At 38.6% G+C, this 26475-nt stretch overlaps 1 protein-coding gene across 22 annotated transcripts in view; it reads left to right on the forward strand.

The window, feature by feature from the left end:
- The window catches only part of KLHL32 (kelch like family member 32), a 247313-nt gene that overhangs the window by 125661 nt on the left and 95177 nt on the right, over window positions 1-26475 (forward strand). For 20 of the 22 annotated variants that reach the window (XR_012158000.1, XR_012157999.1, XR_012158001.1 and 17 more), the window contains one exon: window positions 1415-1513. Coding sequence is in view for 14 of the 22 variants with exons in the window: in XM_073336806.1 (XP_073192907.1) it covers window positions 1415-1513 (99 nt within the window). In the remaining 8 variants the exon portion in view is untranslated. Of the gene's footprint in view, window positions 1-1414; window positions 1514-25163; window positions 25243-26475 lie in introns of those variants that run through there. The other 2 variants (XM_073336815.1, XM_073336818.1) reach the window with 2 other exon arrangements.

The following is a 26475-nucleotide window of genomic DNA, read 5'->3' on the forward strand; positions in this document are numbered from 1 at the left end:
TGGGTGTTTATGCCATGACTGCTGGCAGCATTTCCTATCTGGTATGAAGGGTCTGTAGAAGAGTGGGGAGGTGATGGCGATGGTGGATGTGGGAGAGACATCTCCAGGTTCTCTCCTACTGGCTCTTCATACTCTACAGGCAGGCAGTGTTGAGGAGAGTGGCTGGAGGACTTTCACCTAATGCAGCAGCTGGAGGACTTTCACCCTTGGCCCTGTCCCTTCTCCTCCTCTTCTTCCTCATGCATTGCTGGAATGGCCCAGTATCCGGGAGAAGTGCAGCGACTGGATGATGCTTCCACCAGGCACTCCTAACAGGCCTGGTGGAAGACACAAGATGGAATTCCCTCTTGCAGCCGCTGTTGCACATGTGGCAATGGCAGTTGCATCTGCAAAACAGCACCTGACTGAACAACCAGCTTAGTCCTGGGTTCAGGAAAGGCTGAGAATTCTAACTGGCAGAGCCCGCCTTCACATTTTTGTGTGCGATTGGCAAACAGCTTTCTGCTCCCTAAATGTAATGATCACACCACTCTGAGAAAGGCTGGCCTGAGGATTTTGTTGGGCGTTCCTGAGCACAAATAGTTTTAAGCAGAGATTTAAAAAAGGATAAAGTAGTGATTTTACAGATTTTGAAGGGGAAGTTTTTTGATAGAGGGCAGCAGAGTTCAGGGGAAGCAGTACAACCCTCTTCACCCAGAGACACAGCAGGATTCAGCTGTTTCCCCACTGTGCCCAATGTCAATAAAGTCCCCAGAGTCAGCAGGGAAGACAAATTTGGGACTGGGAGTCCTGCCCTATTCACGTCCCTAACTGCTATTCCATATGCCTTCAGCCACTCTCCATTCTTTGTCCGATTTGTCTCTCATTTCTCCATTTATATCCATGTAGATATTCCCTCTTTGTCTACATGATTTGCTTGGGGTAGAATTCCCTCCCTCAGGAGAGAAGCAGTGTGGGTTTCCTGTATCAGTTAGAACAAGACTTCAAATGTATCATTTTTCTTACTATGATGATTAAACTGTATTATTGTATTGTTATATTCTGCTTTTTAAGGTGATTTTGTGGCTTTGCAAAAAAAATGGTGTATTCAATAAATAATATGCCTTTCACAGTAGAGAGTCATCAAAAGCCTCTTTAAGAACAATTTAAGATAAAGACTTAAGACAATTTAAGTGTCTGTGTTTCACTGACTAAATATCCCCCTGAATATTCTCACTGAATTTTTTTAAACTGCAGCCCCAAACCTTCAAACACTTAGACATATACTTAATTTTATTCACATGAGAAGTCCTATTGCCTTTAGAGTCTAAAAGTTATAAAGTCTTAAAATGTTGGCTTCCTTTATTTCCATATTTTCCCTATGCTTAATATAAGTTCTTTACAACAGATATTCATTTTTTCTTTTTACATACAGATTTTGTTGGAGCCAGGAGTAATCCAGGATGTGCTAGCAGCTGGTAGTCACCTGCAGCTGTTGGAGCTCCTCAGTTTATGTTCTCACTATCTCGTCCAGGTAAGGCTTCTATACCTAATTAACCAACCATTTCCCTTTGACTGACAGACTTTATTTCCAAGGTTAAATCCCATAATTTTGAGTTTTGTATGGGAAATGTTACAGAACTAGGATAATACTAGTTCAGTTTGTTGTGAGTGTGGTCTAGTAGGGCTCTGGACTGGAAGTCAAGAGACCTGAATCCTGGCTGTACCACAGATCTTCTGAGTTTGGGCTAGACATTGAACCTCTGTCTCCACATCCACCCTTGATCTGTCTTGTCTAGTTAACTTTAGAGAGAAAGGATGGTCCAGTAGTTAGGGTACTAGCCTAGGTCTTGGGAGACTTGGGTTCAAGTCCCTGCTCCGCCACAGACTTCCTATATGACCTACTGCAAGTCCTTTACTTTCTCTGTGTCTCAGTTCTTCCTCTGTAAAATGGGGATAGGAAAGTGCTATTGTCTCATATAAATACAATATCTATCTAGATATAGATCATAAACTCTTTGGAGTAGGGACTATCACTCTTCGTACAATACCTAGCACAATGCAGCCCCATTACTGACTGGCCCCTATGCATTCCTCTAGTATTAATAACGGTACCAATATTTTGAGGCAACAAAATAAATGTTTGTTTATTTGGTTGGCTAAATTAAACAGATTTTGATGGTAGCAAGAGCAGCAGCTTTAAATCACCAACGTAGCAATGGCATGCACTGTTAAAAGCAGCAATTTCACTTGATTTTTTCCCCTTTCTTTATAGTGTTTTTATATTTTATCCACAGACACTTTGAGACAGGGTCAATGGCTTACAATATATGGTGGTGTTAATTTGTCTATGAAGTGTAAGTCAATCAGGAAACCAATGTAAATGGTAAAGTAGTGAAATTTTCAACAGTCTGGCATTCAGTGAGTGTACAGAATGACTGTACATTATTCTTAGGGAATGAAAGGAGAGTGTAACAGGGAAGACAGTTAATCAGACAGTGCAAGTAAAGGGGCTGGGGTGGTTCGGCATGGGGCCCACACACTAGTTTACCTTAGTCCTTCTTCTTAGTTGCTTTTCCTGCTGCACCATCTTAATATTTCTCACATATGCCCAATTCATTGTCCATTGCAGCCAGTGGAAAGACTCCCATTGGTTTCAGTGGGCTTTGGATTAGGTCCTTGATGTATAATAACACAAAGGGTTCAAGTGGCACCTTAGAGACTAACAAATTTATTTGAGCATAAGCTTTCGTGAGCTATAGCTCACTTCATCGGATGCATCTGATGAAGTGAGCTGTAGCTCACGGAAGCTTATGCTCAAATAAATTTGTTAGTCTCTAAGGTGCCACAAGTACTCCTTTTCTTTTTGCGGATACAGACTAACACGGTTGTTACTCTGAAACAAAGGGTTCAGTGCTATATTGCTGTGTTCACCCAAAAAGCAATCTGAAAACGTCCATGCAAGCAGCCTGTCAAATGAATAATAATGATGAACCTGATATTGGAAAAATCCCACTGAGCAAGGACTTCCAGACTGGAACCAACCAGCAAATTATTCTCTCACTTAGGGCCCAGTCCTGATCCCACTGAAGTCAAAGGGAGTCATTCTTCTGGCTAGAGTGGAAGTAGGATCAAGCAGTTAGTTGCACCTATCTTAATCAAGAGTGGTTGGAGTTACCCTCACTTACACCTGTTTTACAAACAGTGTAAAATCATGATTAATTATTTTAAACTGGTGTGGACATACATGATCAAGAGGAAATGGGACCCAGGCTCAAAGTTTCTAAAGGGTTAGGAAAAAATTGTTTGCTTTGACAGCGCTGATATATTTCTATTCAATAATTTGGGTCAGGCTCAGCTGCTGTAAATCAGCACAGCTGCATGGAAATCAGTGGAGCTACACCAGTTCACACTGACTCAGTATTTGGCCCTTGGTTTATTATATTTATTTACTAAATTCAGGTTCTGCCAAGGGATCTGTACAGGAAGATCTATACCACTAAATCAGCATCAGAATTCACCTGCTTTAATTCCTTTGCAGGGTGGGGTCCATTCATATAAAGTTATCTGCAAGTGTCACGTCTAATATTAAAACCTCTTTCTATACATTGACAAAATATATTTTATAACAATGTAGAGAGAATTTCCAATGTCCAAATTAAAGCTATCAGATGCCTTTTTAAAGTCCACATGACACTGATTGATTTTAAAAATACATAGTCCTTTATACTACCACCAAAAAAATTAAAAATAAGGCTCAGATTTTTAGGAGTTTCTACAATCAGCATTACAATCCCGAACTGATTTAGGAGCCTATGTCTGATTTTCAAAGGTGATTTAGGCACTTAGGAGCCAAAATCTCATTGATAATCAATGGGATTCAGGCTCCTACATGCCTAAATCTCTTTTGAAAATGAGACTTAGGCTCCTGAATCTGTTAGGCTTTGCAATGCATATCAGGATCTAAATATCTTTAAAAATCTGAGCCTTAGTTAACCAGGCCACCTTAAAAACTGCTGCAGGTGAGACCCAGGAAGTCTCTCCAGGTGTGACTCCACTCACTATGATGCAAATGGTAAGGGATGGGGAGTGGAATAATCCCTTCCCACACTTGTCTTTTTCTAATGTTGCTGTCGGGTCTCTGGATGCTGCACTACTGTCTGTTTACCTTGGGATTGGATTTCTTTCTTTTTGTTTTGAATTGTTGAGATATTGAGCTTTAGCTCAGCATAGCCTAATACATTATATTGAACGAATCTAGTTTATTGTTGCTGTATGATGCTGATGCAGAGTTTCTGCTTATTAGGATTTTCTGTCATTTTTGGGTTTTCATAGATTCATAGATATAATGGTCCCTTCTGACCTTAATGATCATCTAGTCTGACCTCCTGCAAAATGCAGGCCACAGAATCTCACCCACCCACTCCTGTGATAAACCTCACCTATGTCTGAGCTATTGAAGTCCTCAAATCATGGTTTAAAGACTTCAAGGAGCAGAGACTCCTCCAGGAAGTGAACTGTGCCCCATTCTACAGAGGAAGGCAAAAAACTTCCAGGGCCTCTTCCAATCTGCCCTGGAGGAAAATTCCTTCCCGACCCCAAATACGGCGATCAGCTGAACCCTGAACATATGGGCAAGATTCACCAGCCAGATACCCAGGAAAGAATTTTCTGTAACTATAACTCAGTTCCCACCCCATCTAACATCCCATCACAGGCCATTTGGCCTATTTACCATAAATATTTAGAGATCAATTAATTGCCAAAATGATATTATCCCATCATACCATCTCCTCCATAAACTTATCGAGTTTAATCTTAAAGCCAGATAGGTCTTTTGCCCTAACTGCTTTCCTTGGAAGGCTGTTCCAAAACTTCACTCCTCTGACAGTTAGAAACTGGATGCAGCACACCCTTCTTTGGGTGTTTTTAATAATGGCTTTCCTTGTTTCTCCCTAGGTATTGTTAAGTTTTTGCCAACACAGGCATTCAAGATTAACTCTCTGACTCCATTTCTTCCACCTGAATATGAGCCCAGTTGAAGTCCCATTGATGTCAGTGGGAGTCTTTCTGTTGATTTCAGTGGGAATTAGACTGGGCCATTGTTTTCTCCAAATGGAAGCAAATTTTCTTTGGAGATACAAAGAAAAATAAAAAGAAGGACTTGTGGCACCTTAGAGACTAACAAATTTATATGAGCATAATAAAAATCAGGAGAAATTCCATAACACTCAGTGGAGATAAACCACTGTAAGACCAGTGTGAGTGAGAGGAGAATTTGGTCCCAGATTCACTGCAATTCGTTTTCTGCAAGATATATTACATACCATTTCTCTTAGAATGACTAACTTAGAACAAGTTATTGAATCTGTTGATAAATCTCACAAAGATTTCTATAACAAATTGCTTGAATCACAAACACAAGTCAAGAGCATGAAATCACTAATACGAGTTTCTGATTAAAGATAATGTTATATGAAACAGAATAACCATAAGACCCTGGGACAGTTCTTCAAAATTATGTAATGGACATATCTTAGAAATCCAAACACTATGGAATCAAGCTATATGATATTTCTGGTTCACTGAATGCACTTTTCTATTTCTATATTTCACATATTACCACCAAATCCTCTTTTATTCCTATTGTGGATTCCCTGTTTTTACCTGGAAAAATCTTTGCTAATTTAAGATCAATAATTGATTGTGAAAGAAGTATGAATTAAGTTTAGAAGTCTAAAGGGAATATAGTTTTAAATGATAACATTTATATTTTTACCTAACATGGGAAAAAAGGATTCAGGCAAAAATGAGGGAAATTCCTTGTTTTAAGGCCAGAATTCCATGTTCTCTTGACTTTTGTATAGATAAGAACAAAAGAATGGCCATACTGGCTCTGACCAATGGTCCAGACAAGCCCAGTGTCCTGTCGTCTCACTGTAGACAGTGCCAGATGCTTCAGAGGGAATGAACAGAACAGGGCAGATAATCTAGTGATCCACTCCCTGTCATCCAGTCCCAGCTTCTGGCAATCAGAGGTTTAGGGACACCCAGCACATGGGGTTGTGTCCCTGACCATATTGGCTAATAGCCAGTGGTGGACCTGTCTTCCATGAACTTATCTAATTCCTTTTGTACCCAGTTATACTTTTAGCCTTCATAACATCTCCTGACAGTGAGTTCCACAGGTTGACTATGAGTGGTGTGAAGAAGTACTTCCTTATGTTAGTTTTAAACCTGCTACCTATTAATTTCATTGGGTGACCCCTGGTTCTTGTGTTATGTTAAGGGGTAAATAACACTTCCCTACTCACTTTCTTGACACCACTCATGATATTGTAGACCTCTATCATACCGCCCCTTAGTCATCTCTTTCTAAACTGAACAGTCCCAGTCTTTTGAATCTTTCCTCATATGGAAGCTGTTCCATACCCCGATCATTTTTGTTGCCCTGGTCTGTACCTTTTAGAATTCTAAATATATTTTTTGAGATGGGGCAAAAAGAACTGCATGCAGTATTCAAGGGGTGGGAGTATCATCGATTTATATAGTGGCATTATGCATTTATGTCATGGCATTTTCTATTCTAATTCTCTGTTAGCTATTTTGACTGCCACTGCACACTGAGCACACGTTTTCAGAGACCTGTCCACAATGAATCCAAGATCTTTCTTGAGAACTAACAGCTAATTTAGACCCCATCATTTTGTATATGTATTTGGGATTATGTTATCCAATGTGCATTACTTTGCACTTATCAGCACTGAATTTCATCTGTCATTTTGTTGCCCGGTCATCCAGTTTTGTGGCTTAAGCTTTGGACTTAACTATCTTGAGTAATTTTGCATCTGCAAATTTTGCCACCTCCTGTTCACCTCCTTTTCTAGATCATTAATTAATATGTTGACCAGCACAGGTCCCACCACAGATTCTTGGGGAACCCCACTATTTACCTCTCTCCATTGTGAAAACTGACCATATACTTCCTACCCTTTGTTTCCTATCTTTTAACCAATTACTGATCCCTGAGAGGACCTTCTTTCTTATCACATGACTGCTAACTTTGCTTAAGAGTCTTTGGTTAGGGACCTTGTGAAAGGCTTTCTGAAAGTCCAAGTACACAGTATAGACTGGGTCTTCCTTATACACACAGTTGTTGACACCCTCAAAGAATCCTAATAGATTGGTGAGGCATGATTTCAGTTTACAAAAGCCGTGTTGACTCTTCCCCAATATATCGTGTTCATCTACATGTCTCATAAATCTGTTCTTTACTATCATTTCAATGAATTTTCCTGGTACTGAAGTTAGGCTTAATGGCCTGTAATTACCAGGATCACCTCTGGAGCCTTTTAAAAAAAATCTGCATTACATTAGCTATCTTTCAGTCATCTGATACAGAGGCTGATTTAAGCAATATGTTACATGTTTCAATGCAGCATGCAGGCATTTCACTCTAGTGACTGTTCCTTTTCATTTCAGTTTAGGTAACCTAAATTGTAGTTCCTCTTTTTGAAGTTAAATGCCACTGTGGTGCATTTCTTTGGTATTTTCCCCCTACAATGATGTTAATTTTAATTGCGTTATGCTTGCTATTTCTCAACAATTCCGCAATATTCACCTGTTGGCTCAGTTCCTGTGCTACATTTAGGATTAAATTAAGATTTGCTTTTTCCCTTGTAAGTTTTTATCTCTGCATGCTGTCCTGAGGTGACAGGTTCTCAGTGAATATGGGGATAGTTGAACTCTCCCATTATTATTGGGTGTTCTGTTTTTGTAGCCTCTCAAATCTCTCTGAGCATTTCACAATCACCATTACCATCCTGGTTGCGTGGTTGGTAGTAAATTCCTACTGCTATACTCTTATTATTCAAGCATAGAATTTCTATCCAGAGAGATTCTATGGCACAGTTTGGTTCATTTAATATTTTAACTATATTTGACTCTATGCTTTCTTTCACAGATAGCCCCACGCCCCCCACCAGCGCGACCTATTCTGTCATTCCTATATATTTTGTACCGTGGTATTATTTTGTCCCATTAATTATCATAATTCCACCAAGTTTTTGTGATGCTTATTATATCAATATCCTCATTTAATATCAGACACTCAAGTTCACCCATCTTAGCAGACTTCTAGAATTTGTATACAAGCATTTATAAAATTTGTCAATATTTAATTGCCTGCCTTCATGTGATGTAACTGAATGGGACTCATTTTTGTTTGACTGTTTCTCTTCAGTTTCTACCTGAACTTTATCAAGTTCTGTTCTCTCGTCTTTGCTGGGATATAGAGTATCCTCTTTAATAAATACTTTCCTAAGGGATGTGTCTGTCTGAACCATGTGCTTCACCACACCTGTAGGCTTTCACCCAGCTCTTAGTTTAAAAACCTCTCTACTCATCAGTCTTGTATATTGCACTGCCTCAGCTTCCCCTTCAACAGACCTTTTTCTGCAAGTGCCCTACACTTTTTTCTTTTCTTTCCAGAACACTGTTCTATTTTCTAATCTATCTAGGTGCTTGCGACCCCTATCATTGTAATATCTGATTACTTCCTAAGTATTTAAAAAATTAAATAACAATAGAAATATCTCCCAGCCATCCCAGCCTTTGGAAGAAATAGTCTGATTAGTTTATAGTTCATATTGTTGCTTCTGTGTGTGAGAGATCGCTTTCCCTCAGTAATTTGCTAAGTTGAAGAGATGAGCTTTGTATTTAGACCTGAAGATGGTGAAGTCCGTGCTCACTTTTATCTCTTGTGGGAATGCTCTCCATAGTCTAGATCCCGATCCTGTGAGATTTCTGTCTCCTGGACTCACAAGTCTTTGTGTCTCACCCAGCCCAAACTGGTTGACCGTTTTGGCTGCGATTTCCCAACAAAATTCAACAGGATTTGGGTGCTAAATCTCATAGGTTTCTTTGAAAATCTCAGCCTTCATGGTCCCAGTGGAAAATAGCTGAAATAGGAGGCTATCGCTTTGGAGTAGCTAAGGGAAACATCACAGAGGGCTTTGAATATCTGGACACAGATCTTAAGCTGGACTCTGTATTCAATGGGATAGGGTACTGGGTGATGTGCTCACTTTGTTGCTAAACTGATTAAACATTTTGCATCTGTTTAATATCTCATCAGATGTGTGGATTCATTCTTAGGTATAAACTGCAATAATGAAGTCTGGAGGCCACAAATGCTCACTGTGGCTAGGTCTATGTCTAAGAACATGGGGTTCAGTCTTGTGGCCAGTTGTAGATGGAAGTTGTTGTTTTTTTCTGCCATGACTATTTGGGTCTCTAATAGGAGTGAGGAGACCAAGACAACTTCCAAGCTGCAAACTGTTTGAACAACATGAGGGCATATGTCCTTAATGGTGGGGAATGCTTACTGAGAAGACAACAAGTTCTTCAGCTCTTCTTATCAGCATCAACCCAGTCTTGCCTCAGTTCAGCTTTAGCCAACTGCTCGTCATCCAGGTGCTGATTTCAACCACGCATTGGTAAAGCTGAGAGATGTCACATGGGGGGATGTAGAGCGAGGTGACCTCTCTGTACTGTGGCACTTCAGCCTGTGTTATCTCACTAGCTTTCCCAGTGGCTTCATATAAATGTTGAATAATATGGGGAAGAGGAGAGAGCCTTGTGGAACTCTGCAGATCTGGGCTTTGGAGGTGGAATAATTATTACCCAAAACAACCCTCTAGTTTCAGTCTCAGAGGAAGCACATGATAAAAGTCATTTCACAGTATTACCATTTGCCTAGGAGGCAGGTCAGGAATATTGGGTAATCACCAGAATCAGCTGCTGCAGAAACGTTCAGCAGGATGAATATGGATATATTTATCTTGACGATGTACTGGGAGAGAAATGCTGTCTCTGTACCATACGCAAGCAAAAGCCTGACTGATGGAAATCAAACTACTGGCAAATAAAAGGTGGCATTGGAACTCTTTTTGCTAGCTTTTGATTACCGTGGTAGAGAAGGGAGGTTAGACCTTGGACGGTAATTTGGACTCTTGCATGTTTTAGCACATGTGATTCATTCTCCTCATCTGAGGAGGTATTGACCATTCTTATAGGTAGGGATCCCAAGTGTTTTCTGCTCTTTTTATATCCAGGAAGGGCAGAAGTTCTAGTCACAGGCAGTAGCCATGATTGCTATTCATGCTTCCTTGATTGTTGGAATTTTTGATATATTCCCCTCTAAGAAGGTAAAACCTGATGCCAAAATTTACTTTTGGTTTTGACGGCTTGGAATTGTCCAAGAGCATGTCTGCACTAACTAGTAGATCAGCACTGCTGCAATTGATGCAGTCTATTTAGTGGGTCTGGTGAAGACCAGCTAAATCAATGGGAGAGCACTCTCCCATCAATTTGTGTACTCCACCTCCCCGAGAAGCTTAAGGGAAGTCAACGGGAGATACTCTCCCATCGACACAGCGCAGTGTAGCCACCACAGTAAGTGGATCTAACTACGTCGACTCCAGTTACGTTATTCATGTAACTGAATTTGCTTAAGTTAGATTGATTTTACCACGGTAGTGTAGACCAGCCCCAGGAAAGAGCATGTAATGTTTCTCTCTCTCATTGGTCTCTCTAGTGTTTATACCAAATTTGTTACCATGGAGTATGAGCATCTTACAAGTGACCTGTCCATTTCCTTCTACTGACTCTCAACTATTTACATTTATTTATATATTTTCTATTTTTTTTTTTCAAATGGAAAGGGCTACATTGAAATCTGCTTGTGTAAAAGAGGGGGTTTTTTTCGTTCATCTTGTTACTCAGGGCCAGAGTCTGATAAGGTATTAAATCTCCCTTATCCCACCCCCTCCATCTGGAGTTGTTCAAATAGCACCCTCCCAACCTACACTAAGATACACTCCTAAAAAGAGACATTAATTCTTACACCAGAGATGGAGAGCATCACCTCTCTATTGCTAGCAGCCCAAACTCATTTGGGAATTTAGCTCCTGGGTTTTTCATATAGAGCAAATTAAACTCCTGGAAAAAAATTTGAAGGTCACCAAGCAACCAAGAAGTATTTAGTATGACTGAGTTTTTAAAAAATACATGTATATTACAAAGTGATGCTGTATAAAAGAGCCATCACCATCAAAGCTAAGCTCACCAGCTTTCTCCAGTGAAGGGAATGGGTGACCCTTTCCAATGTCAAGAAGACATCAAATGTATGCAGGAAAAAATAACAACTCAGTTTATAGTTCTCTTGTTCTCCCCATTATGCAACCAGTGGCTGTTGTGCTGAACCAGCAATTCTGGAAAGAGTATCATGTTCTGTCAGTTATTGAGTGGAAGGGCTACCAGCAGGAAACCTCATTCACCAGGGTAGAACAAGCAGCACAAAGACAGCATTAGGAAGTAAGGTCTGCTGTCTCTCTGGCTATGCAGCTAAGTACTTAAACTGGGAGATTAGGGGAAAACTGATGATATTGTGTCCCCCTTCCACTCACCTCACTTCCCCTTCCTTTTTTCAACTGCTAGCGGTGAGAAAAAGGACTATGACATATCCATATGATCAGAGTCCTGTTTTTATTGCAATGTGTTATCGCACTACCAGTTATTCACATGAGGTGCTCATGGTGGTAGACAAACTACGCCAAGAGCATTAACCCCCACCCACTAGGATGTAACTCGGATTCACCTGAGTGGTGCAGGGACATTCAATTTACTCTTCCCTTCACTGTCAGGCCTCCCATGCCGCAAGTGGGAGGGCTGGCAATGTTATTGTCACTGCCTTCCCTCAGAGGTTTCTGTGAGGAAGAGGGAACAATTTTGGTTTGTGCCTATGACTTGATAGGGGGAAATACACTGAATTAATGCTGCCCTGACTATCCTTGCCACATTCTCCTTCTAACCACAGCCAGCCCTTCAAAGATTTCTGCCTTTGGGATACTTCATGGGTCTTTATGTGGGTGTAAATCTGGACTGAATTGAGGACCTGAATGTTTAGAGTCATCATGTACAATTCTTTTTTGCTTTTATCACCATCTGACCAACACCAAGGTTTCACAGTACATATTTTTCCCATGTTTTTAGCTGTTACATTCTCCTCACCAAAAGGGGCAATTAAACATACACATGCAAATCATGTTACTTATAATTACATAGTATCCATTTACCAGCCAATCTCACAATGTACATCCAGGTGCATTGATCTGATAGGAAAAATCATTTGGTTGTGTGACCAAAAAAAAAACAACCCCTGAGATGGTAAATGACTGAACTTATTTTAAAATATCCAAGCAGGTGCTGTCAGTACCCACTTCTTGGCAGCAGGTGGCAGTGTGAGTCCATCACTGTTGAGTGGATGAATTAAAGCAAAAATCAGAAAAAATGAAAAGAAAAATTATTTATTTTGTTCCATATTAGTCTTCTGACCTAATCAGTAAAAAAGTCATTATTCACACAATGCTGGGCAATATGCATTGTAATTTTTAACAAATAATAGGAAACTGTTAATGTTTTCATAGGATATACAGTTCTATCTTGTGCAGTAATGGTCATTTATCACTGCACTTTGTGAAATCACTCATTTGTTCTAATTTGAATGTAAATGACTCTAAGGTTTTACAAATAAGGTGACAGACTCACATAAATGTAATTGCAGGGTTCATCTCTCTCTTTTTATATATCACTCATTAAGTTATGAATTAAATACATCATATTAAACCAGGGGCATGTCCAATGATGATATTGTAATGGCAAATTACTCTATGCTATTAGAGGTGTATTTTTTATTCATGGACATTAATTTGTCATTAAGCGGCATTAGTTTAGCACTTTTATGTGGAAGACGTGACCTGAAAGAGGAGACTTAGTGCTGTAATGTGAGAGAACAGGAATACAAGTACTAGATCTATGGAGCTTTTTATCTCCTGTAAAGAAACAGAGGGACATTTTATTTGTTTCTTTTTATAGAAATAATTTGTCCAGTTATTATTGGACATTGTAGCAAAGATATTTCTGAAAAATTAAAGGACTTTGGTTTTACAGTCTTTACTAGTATGGAAAAGCTACCAAAATAGTTACTATAAATCATTTGTAAACCTAGGAACTTGAAGGGAATGGGGGCCTGAAGAAGCTAATGAATGACTTGGAGTCAAATTTCATCTCTGAAGTATCAGATGTTTGTTTATTGTCCCCTGTTTCATTTCTTTACACTAAACTGGTTAAAACAGAAAGAAAGATAAATTCTTATTTTTTTTCCGTTATGAAGTAGATGACTAAGCTTTGCATCCTATATTCTTTTGTATTTTTTGAAGTAAAATTATTATTATGCTCAATTAGGAGATTTCAAAGGTGGAGCAGGAACGGAATCTTTGTCAAGAATATTTCCTGAAAAATAAGTGGCAACTGCATCCTTGAAACAGTTGCACAAATGCATGACTATACAGAATGTTTGGCTCAGTATAAGACAGACATTAAAAACAGCCTTTTGCATCTTATGCTGCGTTCACAATCTAGTTAATAGAGAGGATTACTGAATTGCAGAAATGGACCCAAACCACACAACTCGATCAGGATTTAAACACTTTAACGTTTGGGGATATTTGGAATTAGGGATTTTGGTTTGGACCAAAGGGGTCTGGAATCTAAACTTGAACCCCTTGTGTATTTGGTGCCTTTGCATTATATAATGTATTTTCTGATGCTTTAATTGTTGCTGTTTGTTATTTTTTAACTGTGCAATGCCATAAGTGGTTAAAGGAAAGGGGGTGCTTTATAAATAAAAATGACAAAATACTAAGGCCAAAATGTTCAAAAGTAAGTGCAAAAAAAGGGACCCAAAAATAAATGTCCAGTTTTGAAATTTCATCGTAAACATATACTAAACAATGTGTGGTCTACATTAAAACATTTAATTTCATGGGCAAGAAGAAGAGGAAAAACTCTTAACTAGAAAGGCCAGTGCTGACCATTTTCTCTGGCCCTGCATTAGTAACGGTAAATGTCACAGTGTCATATTACAATCCATCATTTGTGGTATGTATAGACATAGACAGTCCCATGTACTGTCCACAATTACATAGCAATAGAATTTGCCTTGGGACACCATTTCTTGCATCAGATCTGTGTTCCAGAATGTAAGCTTCTACTTTAAAAAAAAAAAAAGTTTCTATCTAGCCTGGTAGTGAAGAAAACTTGAAAACCAGAACAAAATGTAAACCTATGCTGTCTGCTCTTCCTGAGTCTTCAACCAATGTGGAACAATAGCTCTGTGATGTGTAAACTGTCCCCATTCATCTTAATGGGTTTCTAATTCTCAGATTTAAAGATGACAATTTAAATATCAATATTAACTATTTCATTACAGAGTATTTTAGCAGAAACAGCCAGCTAATGTGTTTATCCCACAATCCAAAACTGTCTCCTGTGCCACCCAGATACCGAAAGCCCTGGCTGTCCCCCATTTTCATATCTAATTAATTCAAAACCTTGCTTATTAATTTGAATGAAGTGTAAAGCTGCTGCAGAATTTCCCATCTGCTGCACCAGAGTGTTGCAGAACCTATGGACCTTGTCACAGAATTTAGGTCTAGTTTGCTGTGGAGTACATGTGGCCTTGGATGTGGAAAGATGTGTACCTCTGCTCTGTTTTGTAGAACTAAGTCTGCTCTTAACCTAAGTATTTCTAAATTGGCACATTTTGCATTTGGTTACTGTCATAAATATAGAGGGAAGGGTAAACACCTTTAAAATCCCTCCTGGCCAGAGGAAAAACCCTTTCACCTGTAAAGGGTTAAGAAGCTGGGATAACCTCGCTGGCATCTGACCAAGATGACCAATGAGGAGACAAGATACTTTCAAAAGCTGGGGGGAGGGAGAAACAAATCCTCTCTCTGTGTCTGTGTGATGCTTTTGCCGGGGACAGACCAGGAATGGAGTCTTAGAATTTAGTAAGTAATCTAGCTAAATATGCGTTAGATTATGATTTCTTTAAATGGCTAAGAAAATAAGTGGTGCTGAATGGAATGGATATTCCTGTTTTTGAGTCTTTGTGTAACTTAAGGTTTTGTCTAGAGGGATTCTCTATGTTTTGAATCTAATTACCCTGTAAGGTATTTACCATCCTGATTTTACAGAGGTGATTCTTTTTACTTTTTCTTCTATTAAAGTTCTTCTTTTAAGAAACTGAATGCTTTTTCATTGTTCTTATGATCCAAGGGTTTGGATCTGTGGTCACCAATGCAAATTGGTGAGGATTTTTACCAAACCTTCCCCAGGAAAGGGAGTGTAAGATTTGGGAGGATTTTGGGGGGAAGGACGTTTCCAAACGGACTCGTTCCCAGTAACCGGTGTTAGACGTTTGGTGGTGGCAGCGAAAGTCCAAGGGCCAAAGGTAAAATAGTTTGTACCTTGGGGAAGTTTTAACCTAAGCTGGTAAAAGTAAGCTGAGGAGGTTTTCATGCAGGTCACCACATCTGTACCCTAGAGTTCAGAGTGGGGAAGGAACCTTGACAGTTATGACATTCAAACTGTTGATGTCAAAGAACAGGGAGGTAGGTAGGTCTCAAGCAGAAGGAAAAAACATATGGAATTCTCTCCACATATTATGTGTGTGTGTGTGTGTGTAATTTGTATATATTCTTTGGATCAGAGAGACCGTGGTAACAAGCTATTTACTAAATTTCTAAAATATGGGACAAAGTATTTTGGGAGGAGATTTTTGAAGTCACTAAGGGCGGTGAGGGGTCTAACAACTATTCTTTCCTTGAAAATCCCCCCCTTATTTACTTGGAACCCTATCTAATCTATTTATGTATTTATAAGATACCCGTCATCATAATATTTAAACACTTCTGCCCAGTGTGAGTCAAGTGTTGTCGCTACCCCAAATACATACATATGTAGTCTGTCCTGAAAACACTTTTTTCATGAAACTCCTAGTGGCTTCAAAAGGAGTTCTGTGTATGAAGGGCTAGGAGGCTTGGGCCCACAGTGCACACTTCAAAAGCAGTATTAATGTGTTTTTCTGTTCTGGCACTCCAGCCTCCACAATACCTGCACAAATTATTTCTGCTGGGAGCAGGAGCAATCTGTTCACAGGGTTGAGTGGAGGTTTAATTACTGGATTGGGGTGTATGTATATAAATATGTGGTGCATGCTCCTCTGAACATTAGATTATCATAATTATTTACCATGTGTACTGTGGCAGTGCACAGCGGCCCCGGAAAGGACCAGGGTTCCACTAGGCAATGTGCTGTACAAACAGATAAGACTATCCAGCCCCGACCAGAATTTACAGACTCAGTAGACGAACAAACAAATGAAGGCTGTAGAAAAGGTATTAAAAATATAAGCAAGTGAACAGAGTAATGACCAGGGTCACGTTGTATTAGTCCCACCCTCTTTAAAAATACATGTAATCTATCCCAGCCTTCCACTGTATCAAGACATTGGTAAGGGTTTTAGAGATGGTTGAAATATTCCAAATTTTGAAATTTCAACAAAATAGTTCATAAATATTGTGACAAAAAGGGACTAATTTTTCACTCAAATTTTTGTGAAAGAAATCCCATTTTCAACCAACTCTAGTCTTTTAAAAAGTATACCTGTTATGCCTAGCCTAATTTCTGTTGTCAGGATAAAATCCATCAATGACTGTGTGGTGCTCAGATACCACAGTGGTGGGGGCCACATGGGTTCCTAAATAGATATATAGTTACCCAAATGAATTAACAGAGTGCATTTTGTGACTTATTATCCTTGCTTTTTTATTGTTCATTCATTTAGGGCCAGATCCTGATAGGTGCTCAATTTCTTCATAACCCATGAACTTCAATGAGAGCTGATGGCACTCAGCACCATGTAGCTTCAAGCCCTGACTTGCTATTTTACAATAGGACTCCCACAGTTCAACCTTGTGAGGTGCTGACACGAAGGCCCACCCACCTGCTAAATTTTAAATTCTTCCTTCAAAGTATAGGGGTGGTAGAACTTCTCAAAGAAATGGCTGCTAGAATTTTTTAACATTGGCAAAAGAGTGTATTTTTCCCAAGCATCAGTCTCAGTAACACCCAACTGTTTTGGCTGAAATTAAAGAAAATAACCTGGGAGACTGGAAAAATTCAGGCTAGGTGGTTAAATTTTGGAAAAAATACAAGCAATTGAAATGCAGTCTTATAATGGGAAGTGTAAGGGGACCTTAATATTAGATTGTGCTATCTGTTGGTAGTAAAGACTCCAAATAGTATTATATAAACACACACAAATTGCTGATGAATCTTTCCTCTTGAGCTGAAACTTTCTGTGCATGATCTCAGTTTAAAGTTAATTTCTTCTCTCAAAAAATTAAGGACATTTTCTTCAGTTATTTTTTATTTCCAAGAAGGGGGGAAATTTTCAAATAAATAAATCTAACCATATTTTTTAGACACAATTCCTGCAAAAACAACTGACATTTTAAGTTTTGCATGTGTACTAGGGTCTTTGCTGAGCTGTTAACTGAAAAGCTGCAAAAGAGGATATAAGCAACTGAAAAATCATTTCAGAGCACATGGCATATTTTAAAACTGATCCTAGTAAGTCCCCATGCCCATTTGTAACATCTCAGATTCATTTTGCCCTGCCTGACAGGCACAGGCTCTCCAACTGTGTCTGACAGAGGAGCAAAATTCCCCAGACATTCTGCACCTCAATTGTTATATTCTACAAAGTGACTGAAAATATGGTTTTATGGCATTCCATATTTATTGACTCTTCAGAGGCTTCTATCAAAATTCTTCATTTTATAGGTGGTAAATATTTTTTCTAACTGCCAGCCCTGTAAAGTCAGCTTGGGATCTGAAAGTCAAAATTTGTTCTCTCTGGCTTTGACACTAGTAATAAAGATGCTGTAACTGGAAGTCAGCTAACAAGATTGTTGATGCTAAATGAGCCAGAATAGGATTCAGCGCTCTCCCATCACTGTGTTGGCTCTGCCAGACAACAGAAGTAAAAAAACAAACAAAAAAGTATTTAAGGCCCGTAAGGAGTAGGGACCAAATCATCCCACACGATGCATCCACAGAGAGGAGGGAGACTCTCTGAGTGTCGTAAAATCTTTAAGGTCTTTAAATTTCCAGAAACACTGTCTTTGGGTTTGGTGATTTCAAGAGCCTGGGACTGAGTGTGAGAGACGGGGCAGGCAATGGAAGAGGTGGCCTCTGCTGTAGCACTCACTTTGATCCCACAGGATTTTCCTTGTGCAAAGTAATGCTAACCTTGCCTCTGTTATGTGAAACCTCCCGACTGAGGAGGTTTTGTGCCAGCCACATGTGGGATTCCCAGGACAGCCCAACTCACTTTGGAGATAAAGTTCAAGAAATGTAAACAGGTATTGAAAACACTGCATAAATATCTTGTGGCTACTTTAACATTGCTGTACAACCTTTGTTTTTCTATTTTGTGATGTACTAAAATGTTGAACTATGCCATCTTAATATTGCATTTGTATTATTTTTCAGAAATAGATGTATGTAATATACAACAGAAATGAACGGATATCTCTGTAGTCATGATCATTTGAAAGGACAGACACTTTCATCTTGAAAATTTACACACTTATTGTTGACAGATTTCAGAGTGGTAGCCATGTTTAGTCTGTATCAGCAGAAAGAACGAGGAGTACTTGTGGCACCTTAGAGACTAACAAATTTATTTGGGCATAAGCTTTCGTGGGCTAAAACCCACTTCATCAAATGCATGCCGTGGAAAATACAGTAGGAAGATATATATACACACACAGAGAACATGAAAAAATGGGAGTTGCCATACCAACCATAACACCTATTGTTGTTACAAGTGACCATATTATTGTACCTGAGAGAGAAAGAGTTATTCTTTTGGTTTTTTTCTCCAGTTAGTTGACCTTGTACATTTGGTGGCACTTTGTGTATAGTCAGTTTCACTGTTTTGTTGTTGGTCAGTTGCATTTTCAGTTTTATGGACTAAGATTATAACATCACTTTCATACCCTGTCCTTGCAGAGATCACAGACACTCTTTCCCCCCTGCTCGCAAGACAGTGTTTACTAGCAACAGCTGCAACAAAGCTGAAACTGAAAAGGCAGCAGACACAGTGTGAAAGAAAATAGAGAAGGAGGGAAATGAGTGGGCCTGAGCCTGTTTGATGTTGCTGATCTTGGGCCTAACTCAAAACATCCTTTAGAACATCAGCAGTGATTCAGATCAACTTTACACTTTTTTAAAAAATAGGAATTAAAAAAATTAGGATATGCTATGGAAAGCATGTTCTACCAATAAATTGAATTTTGTAAAATTAGTCAATGAAAATAAAATAAAATTGATAGTGTTCCTTAAGTCTACGAGGATATGTGTCTATAGTCAGCCAGTGATCAGTTACCATTCATCTACTTATGAAAAAAAAACCTCTATATCTTTGTCTATGCTATTATATATGGGGGGGGGGCAAAATATGAACCCTTCCCCCTATCAAATTCTGCCCTTACTATCCCAGTGTGACCGTGATTCTGCAAAAATTACTTCCATGCATGAGTGGGACTACTCAGATACTCAATATGAGCAAGAGTTCCAGAATGAGGCCCAAAGCCCCAATCTTGTAAAGATTTTTGCACATGCTTAACTTTAAGTTTGTAAGTACTACTATGGATTTCAAGCTTGAATGATCTCATTAAAGTTAAGCACATGAGTAAGTCTTTGTTGGATCAGAGCTTTAGTTAATAAAATGCAGTGTGTGTGAAATGGCAGAATTTGGCTCCTCTTCTGTAATTATTTAATTTAAAAAAGAGAAACTATCCACTAGATTTTTCACTGTAATATAGTTCCTAACGTATTTTTGCCTTGTTACAGATTTCTCATTAAGTTTTAAATAGCATATTTATGTTATTTCTATTTTGACTTATACCAGAATTACCTTTAACCATTCATCATCATCTCCTTCTTCTTCTTCTTCTTCTTCTAATTATTATTTTATTTATTATTATTTATTATTTGTTTTATTTTACTTACCATTTATATTACCATAGTGCCCAGATGCCCCATCAGGATCAAGAGTCCATTGTGCTAGGGGCTGTTCAAAGAATTATGAAGACAGGGCCCCTGTCCCTAACGGCTTTCACTTTTAGAAGACACGTTTTTGCTTTCAGGCATTGATTGTCATCTCTTTTTGCAGAGGAGAAATAATACAAAGCTATCCGTTTCTGTGGTACTAATATGGGTAGTCACATAATACCTTGATTTATAACTGTGTTGTAATCCAAATAGGAAGCAGGTGGAGTCACAACTGGGTATGATGCCTTGGATATTAATGGCTTGGCTCAGCAATGGAATTTCTAAAGCTGTATACACTTTTTCTGTAATTATGCATTCATTAAAAGATTTTATACCCAACAGAATAAAGTAAATATTTTTTGATCTCTGTAGTGTGCTCCCAGACTGTAGATTTGCACAGCAGGGTCTTGATAATCTGAATAAATTGTATTTCCCCAAGGAGTTTATCTTTCAAATAAGGTCATAAAGAAATGCAGTCTCTCCCCTTAGTTCTCCTTGTGATTTTTTTGCTATTTATAAAGCAGAGCACAGGACTAGAAGTATATTGTACTCTAGCGTGCACTTGGCTATGATTAACTCTAATTTATCAATCTGTTACTTATATCCTGTTCTGTGGCTTGCACAATACAATTATTCTTAAAACTATAAATTAAATAAAGATCGATTTGAAATAAATTTAAATAGAATATTTCTAAATGTTCTTTCTCCTGTTTGACTCTCTTCTGTATCCCTCTATTAAAATGCTGTTAGTATCATGTAGTCTACTGTAAACATTTAATATTGTCTTTCTATTAGGACATATTTGTCTGAAAAATTGATTTTCTTGTATTCCCCCTAAACTTAAGATTTTAAATGTGAGCTCATTATTCAATTGCTTTGGTAGCCAAAAAGTTGATATAAATAACATAGAAGCCCAGTAAGATGCTTAACATGGAATGATGGATTCACTCACTACTAAAAAGAGCAGTTTGGAAAAAAAACAGTCACCCTCTTCAGTAAAGTACAGTGAGCTGAATGTATAGGACCAGATACACAAGTTCGTTTTGGAGGTAGACATTGATTAACATTTTGACTAATTTATTTAATGAGGTTCATGTTCACTATTGAATATACCAACTATTTATACTGTAACTCAGTAATAAGAACTATATACTGTTAGTCTGAATGTGGGTTAGCAAAGTAACATAGATCACATTAGCAAAACATTGGGTCTCTTTCTTTCCCTACCACTCTTCTTTAATTCTTCATGTGCTCTCTTTTAGTTTGTTTTTCAGCTCTCCATAAAAAGACATAACACCTTTATCCTTTGTACAATGTACATTCTTTTTATATAATTTATTTATGCTTGATGCTTTCAATTATGTGTTAAATACTTTTTATTAAAAATGTCATTTTAATGAATAGTACTAGAGGACAGTATTCTGTAATACAAATATATAATATTTATTTTAAGAAATAAGTCTTTTAAACTTATGTTATTGCTATTTCAAAACAATAACTTGTCATTTAATTGTAAATCAAACAAAACCCATTATAGGCAAATACAGTCAGGACTAGCTTATGCCTAATCCCAACAGAATTGAATGGGTAGCCCATTTCAGAGAATGCACACTTCATTGATTTGTTAATCTGAAGGTTTTCATCTAGTTAAGAATTTAGTTTGGAAATGTATTCAGAGGAAGCAGATGTATTGATTGTGATTCTGTTTCACTATATATATATGTGTGTGTCTGTCTCTGTGTGTGTGTGTAGACACACACATATATAGATAGATAGATATATTCTGATACCAAAAAAAAATGAAACTTTGGCAAGAGGCTTCTGTACTCTGACATAGTCATATGGTTATTAAAGCCTTATCACGGATTGGGAGATGGATTATCTGATCAGTAATATACATCTCACAATCTCAGCATGACACTTTTGTCCTTAGCAGGATAGCAATATGCAATATCAGTATAATTTTGATTTGAGCAAATGATTGGTATGACAATTGGATGATTTTCTTTTGAGAAAGCTGATAAACCAGCTTCCATGGTTGTGAAGTTCAAAGCTAAAGGCCAAATCTGACCTTCTAGAGTCAAACGTGAGTATTTCTGTTTAGAGGCCCAATCTTTTTAAATATATTGGTAGCCTTCTAAACCATCAACCCCCCCGGAAGGTGATTAATTTCAGCTTCTGTGTCAAGCTGACCTATTCTGAGGAAGAGTCAGCATTCTGCTGAACCCCAGCAGTAAAAAAATTTTAAAAATATTCTGATCAGTATCTACAAGTTGTTGAACCCCTCAGTTTATGCTCAGTCTAGGGATGATGACTCTTTGCTATAGCTGGTTCAAAATTTTCCATTGAAACGTTTTCCCCCTTCTCCCAAGGAAAATACCTTTTGGACAAAATGGAAATTTCACCACAAAAATTCAATTGTATTCCTCCATTCTCAATCCCCCTCCCCCCAAAACAAATTTCCACTGTGCCACCCTCCCCCTCTATTTCAGGGACTCCCTTCAACCCTCCCCCATACCTTGCCAGCAGCTCTATGTGAACCCCTATTGCTCCTGTGCTCCCACCATTCTTATTTCTTTTCTTTCTGTCTGGGAGATAAGTCATACAGGGTGTCATCATTTTAAACTGTATTGGAACTATGGGCTGAGATGGGAGTATTGTTATGCCAGAAGGTGTTAATGTCTGCCATCAAACCGGTTCTTTGATCAGTAGATAGTTACAGAGCTGTTTAAGGTTATGATTCTGCTATCCCAGATACAAGGGACTCCGTGTGTACCCCATTTTCCTTTTCCTATTTTCAGCAAAATCTGTAAGGTTCAGCCTTACTACAACATTCCGACAACATTCCCTGAAATTTTGGAATTGATCGGCATTCAAAAATTATGTTTCAGACAGAGAAATGCCATCAAGTTGCCCTTTTCAGCAAATAAATAATATCCCGACCAGCATTACTCATGATATATAAGGTCCAGAAGGCTGCACCTTCTGCACCTGGGGTCTGTTTCAAAACCCACCGAAATCATTAAGAGACTTTCCATTGACTCTGTTGGGTATTCGATAAGGCTCATCTTTCTTTGGTGGAAAGTTAATCTTCAGGTCACAAGGCCTGGATCTTATTCTCCTTATTGCTGACCTCCAAAAATGAAGAACTCAGTTTATTTAAGTTCATGTCTCTTACATTTCTTTTTGGATGATTGACATTCCATCAGCCAGGGAAAACCCCATTGCAGGATTTAATGCAAGTTTTCATTCTATTCATCTCTACATTTTAAAGAGAACCAAGAATGACTAAATATTTACAAGATTTTTATATACGTACAGGTCATTTTTAAAAAATAAATGGAAACAGAACTCCTAGTACTCACTGTAGGTCAGCAATTGCCAGCAGTTGGTATCTGAGAAATGACAACCTATAATGCTTAGAATAGGGAATAGCTGCCAGACCTGAGATACCACACTGTGATAACTTGCTAGCAAATATGTATATTTTCAGTGATGACCCACTGTAGTTTCTAAAATGTTTTTGTCAAGTTCTTTATTAATTAGTAATAAAATAACATCCCATAAATCTGTCAAGTGAAATTTATATCAAGATTAAATTTTTCTATGAAATTACATTAAAAATCCAAATATTTAATTGATAATGGAATTTTTTTTTTGCTGTAAAATCCAAAGATTTTCTGTAATCCCATTGCCTATTTTTAATGAGTATATGAATTGATTTGGGGAGCAGGAGTGCAAAAAACTGTCAACCCTTGCCCTGTTTCCCCATGATTGTGAGCAAAATCTTTTCATGTAGGAAACAAGAAATGCCAGGAGTTTCAACGTGCAGAATTCCTGTCCTAGCCTTCGGTAGTGGGAAAGGATTTGTCCTCACCTTACCTGTCTCGTTATGGAGAGGAGGGGGCATCCTTCGATCTACCAGAAAACATGTGACCCTTGAGACTAGATCAAGCCCTGAGTGCTTATTGTGAATATGCATAAACCTCAGCTCCTGATTCTTTAAAAAATAAGGAAGAGATTCTGTATAGAATGTAGCACCTTAAATAGAATTTGCCTTCAATACACAGCCCCAAGCTGGAGGACATGCAGGGGTTCCATATTTCAATGGGAGTCCCACAAGGAATTTGGTCATCCTGGAGTAGCAGTTCTACCATCAATCAATAGAAAACCATTGAATTCACTGATAAAGCAGACCTTATCCCATGGGTAGCACCCAGAACCTTCTGGAGATTCTCTTCTCCCATTCCCATCTTCCTCCTGCTCTGCTCCATGTGCCAGCAGAGCAGCAAATTGACATTTACAAGATCTCTTGTCAGTTTCATTTGGCTCTGCCAGTCCATCCAGCAGAGCAGCCAAGTGTAATTCAGGTAATTTAGTCTTTTCCTCTTTTCTGCTCTGCTTCCTGTGCTAACTAAGCAGCAAAGTGAAACTGACAAGAGTTCTTGTAATCTTCGCATAAGGAGTGGGACAATGAGGGGGCTGGTAGCTGGGAACAGAGCAGTAAATTGTGGGAGAAGACCAGGGAGTAGGAGAGGGGGAGAAAAAAACAGGAACAAAGAGAAAAAACAGAGAAAAGCAGATGAAAGTATATGAATTTTATTTAGGGTCCTTTGTCACTCTGATGTCTCAAATAATATATATTTGTTCTTGTTGATCCTGCTCTATATTATATAATTTCTGGAGTTTCTGCTATGCTGTCCTTAGGAAGCTGAGGTGTATGGCCACACTGAGAATGCAGGAATCACTGTTTAACCCAAGGAGCTGTGGGCAAATCCCAGGATTCTAGGTCCTCTACCTGGTCTGCATGATCCTTTGTGTTGCTTTCTAGCCTCCTCTTTCCCATGGCACCATAGCTCATTTAGGAGATGTACTATCATTGTCTCTCTTACATGATTAGTCCCCTCTGTGTATGGAATAGAAGCTTCGGGAGGGGAGTTAATGCTACAACAGACAGCATTAACTCCCATGTGGATTTCTGTCTGCATATCCACAGGTTTTAGAGGCAAGTGAGTCTTGTAGAGCAACTGCTCCCTGACTCTGTCGTTCTCCAAAACCCACAAAGAGCCAGCAACACACTGTTTTTGTAGGTGGCCTTTCTCAGAGTTGGGAAGGATTCGGTGAAGTCTCTGCTCACTCTCCCTTGTCCTTAGGTGTTTATTCCAGGAGTTTGTCTTATTCTCCTTCACATCGTGCACTGGGCAGGACCATTTGGACCATTATTATTTAGAGGTACTGTGTATAATTTTGATTCCTGTATTTCTCAGCTGGGTAAGAATAGGATGGGAAGGAAAGTGAGGGAGTGTTATGCTAATTGTGCCTACAAATTTACCCTAATTGAGAGCTTTACTGTCAAAAATGTGTATGTTTTAACATGTCATGATAACCTATAATAACAAATATTGATGGGAATAATGCAAGAAAACCAGACAGAGAAACTGGATTACTCTAAACGCAAAAGTCCATGTTGATATAATCCAAAAACTGTTGAAATTAATATGATGATGTAGAGCTGGAAGTTAATGAACCAAAATTGGCGTGTTGGATAGTAAGCCTAATTTTTGGACAAAATAATGAGGGGATGGGTTACTTCACCCACCATACTCTTTGTGGCTTTTTAAAGACTGAGATTTTGGGGGTAAAGAAAGAATAGCCGGAGGCTACTGGACCAAGCTTCACTGTCATGGCTGCCACCCCCACTATCTCCAGGGACCCAGACCTTCTTTGAGGGGTGTCCTTACCAGCTCAGGCCAGAGAGGGTTGGTGATGTCATCTGGATTGTTCTGTCAGCTCCAGCTGAATTCCAAACTGCATCTTTGATGAAATGGGATTGGACTTTAACAACAGCAGCTCCAGCTCATCTCAACTAACTTATTTTCTTTTCCTCAAAAGGTCAGTTTTGGATCTTAAAGACAACAGGAAAAACAACCGCTTTAGCCCATCTCAGCCAGCTTCTTTCCTTTTGCCCAAAAGGACAGTTATTACCATCTTTAATGCTCTCTAAGATACTGTGGAACAAGGGGGTTTTCTTTCTAAAAACTCTACAGCTAAAGGGAACACAAAATGTTAAAATGAAAGACTTGTTTAATATTTTACATTTCAGATGCTTTCTTTAACTGTTTTTCCTTCTTTTCTGTATCGTTAATGAAAGGTTCCAAGGATTTTTAATGGTGCGTTTGCCATGTTCTAAGCAGGCTGAGGTCTCTCTACACCGAATCCCAGGCCCTGTTTAACATTAAATAAAGTTGGATAGTGACTGGGTTCTATTAGACCTTTATAGACTTAGTGACTAGTTACTTTTTTGTTTATTTTCTAGATTTTTTTACTTAGTTAGTGGTAGTGCCCAGTTACTAGGTGCTCTCCTAACATAGATGAAGACATGATCTTGATCTTGAAAAGCATGAGATCTAAAATTATGTAAATTGCCCAGATTGTAGTAATTGCAGTGATATGCCAGGCTGAAAA

Source organism: Lepidochelys kempii, chromosome 3 (genome assembly GCF_965140265.1).
Source record: "Lepidochelys kempii isolate rLepKem1 chromosome 3, rLepKem1.hap2, whole genome shotgun sequence".
In the NCBI taxonomy this organism is placed as follows: Eukaryota; Metazoa; Chordata; order Testudines; family Cheloniidae; genus Lepidochelys; species Lepidochelys kempii.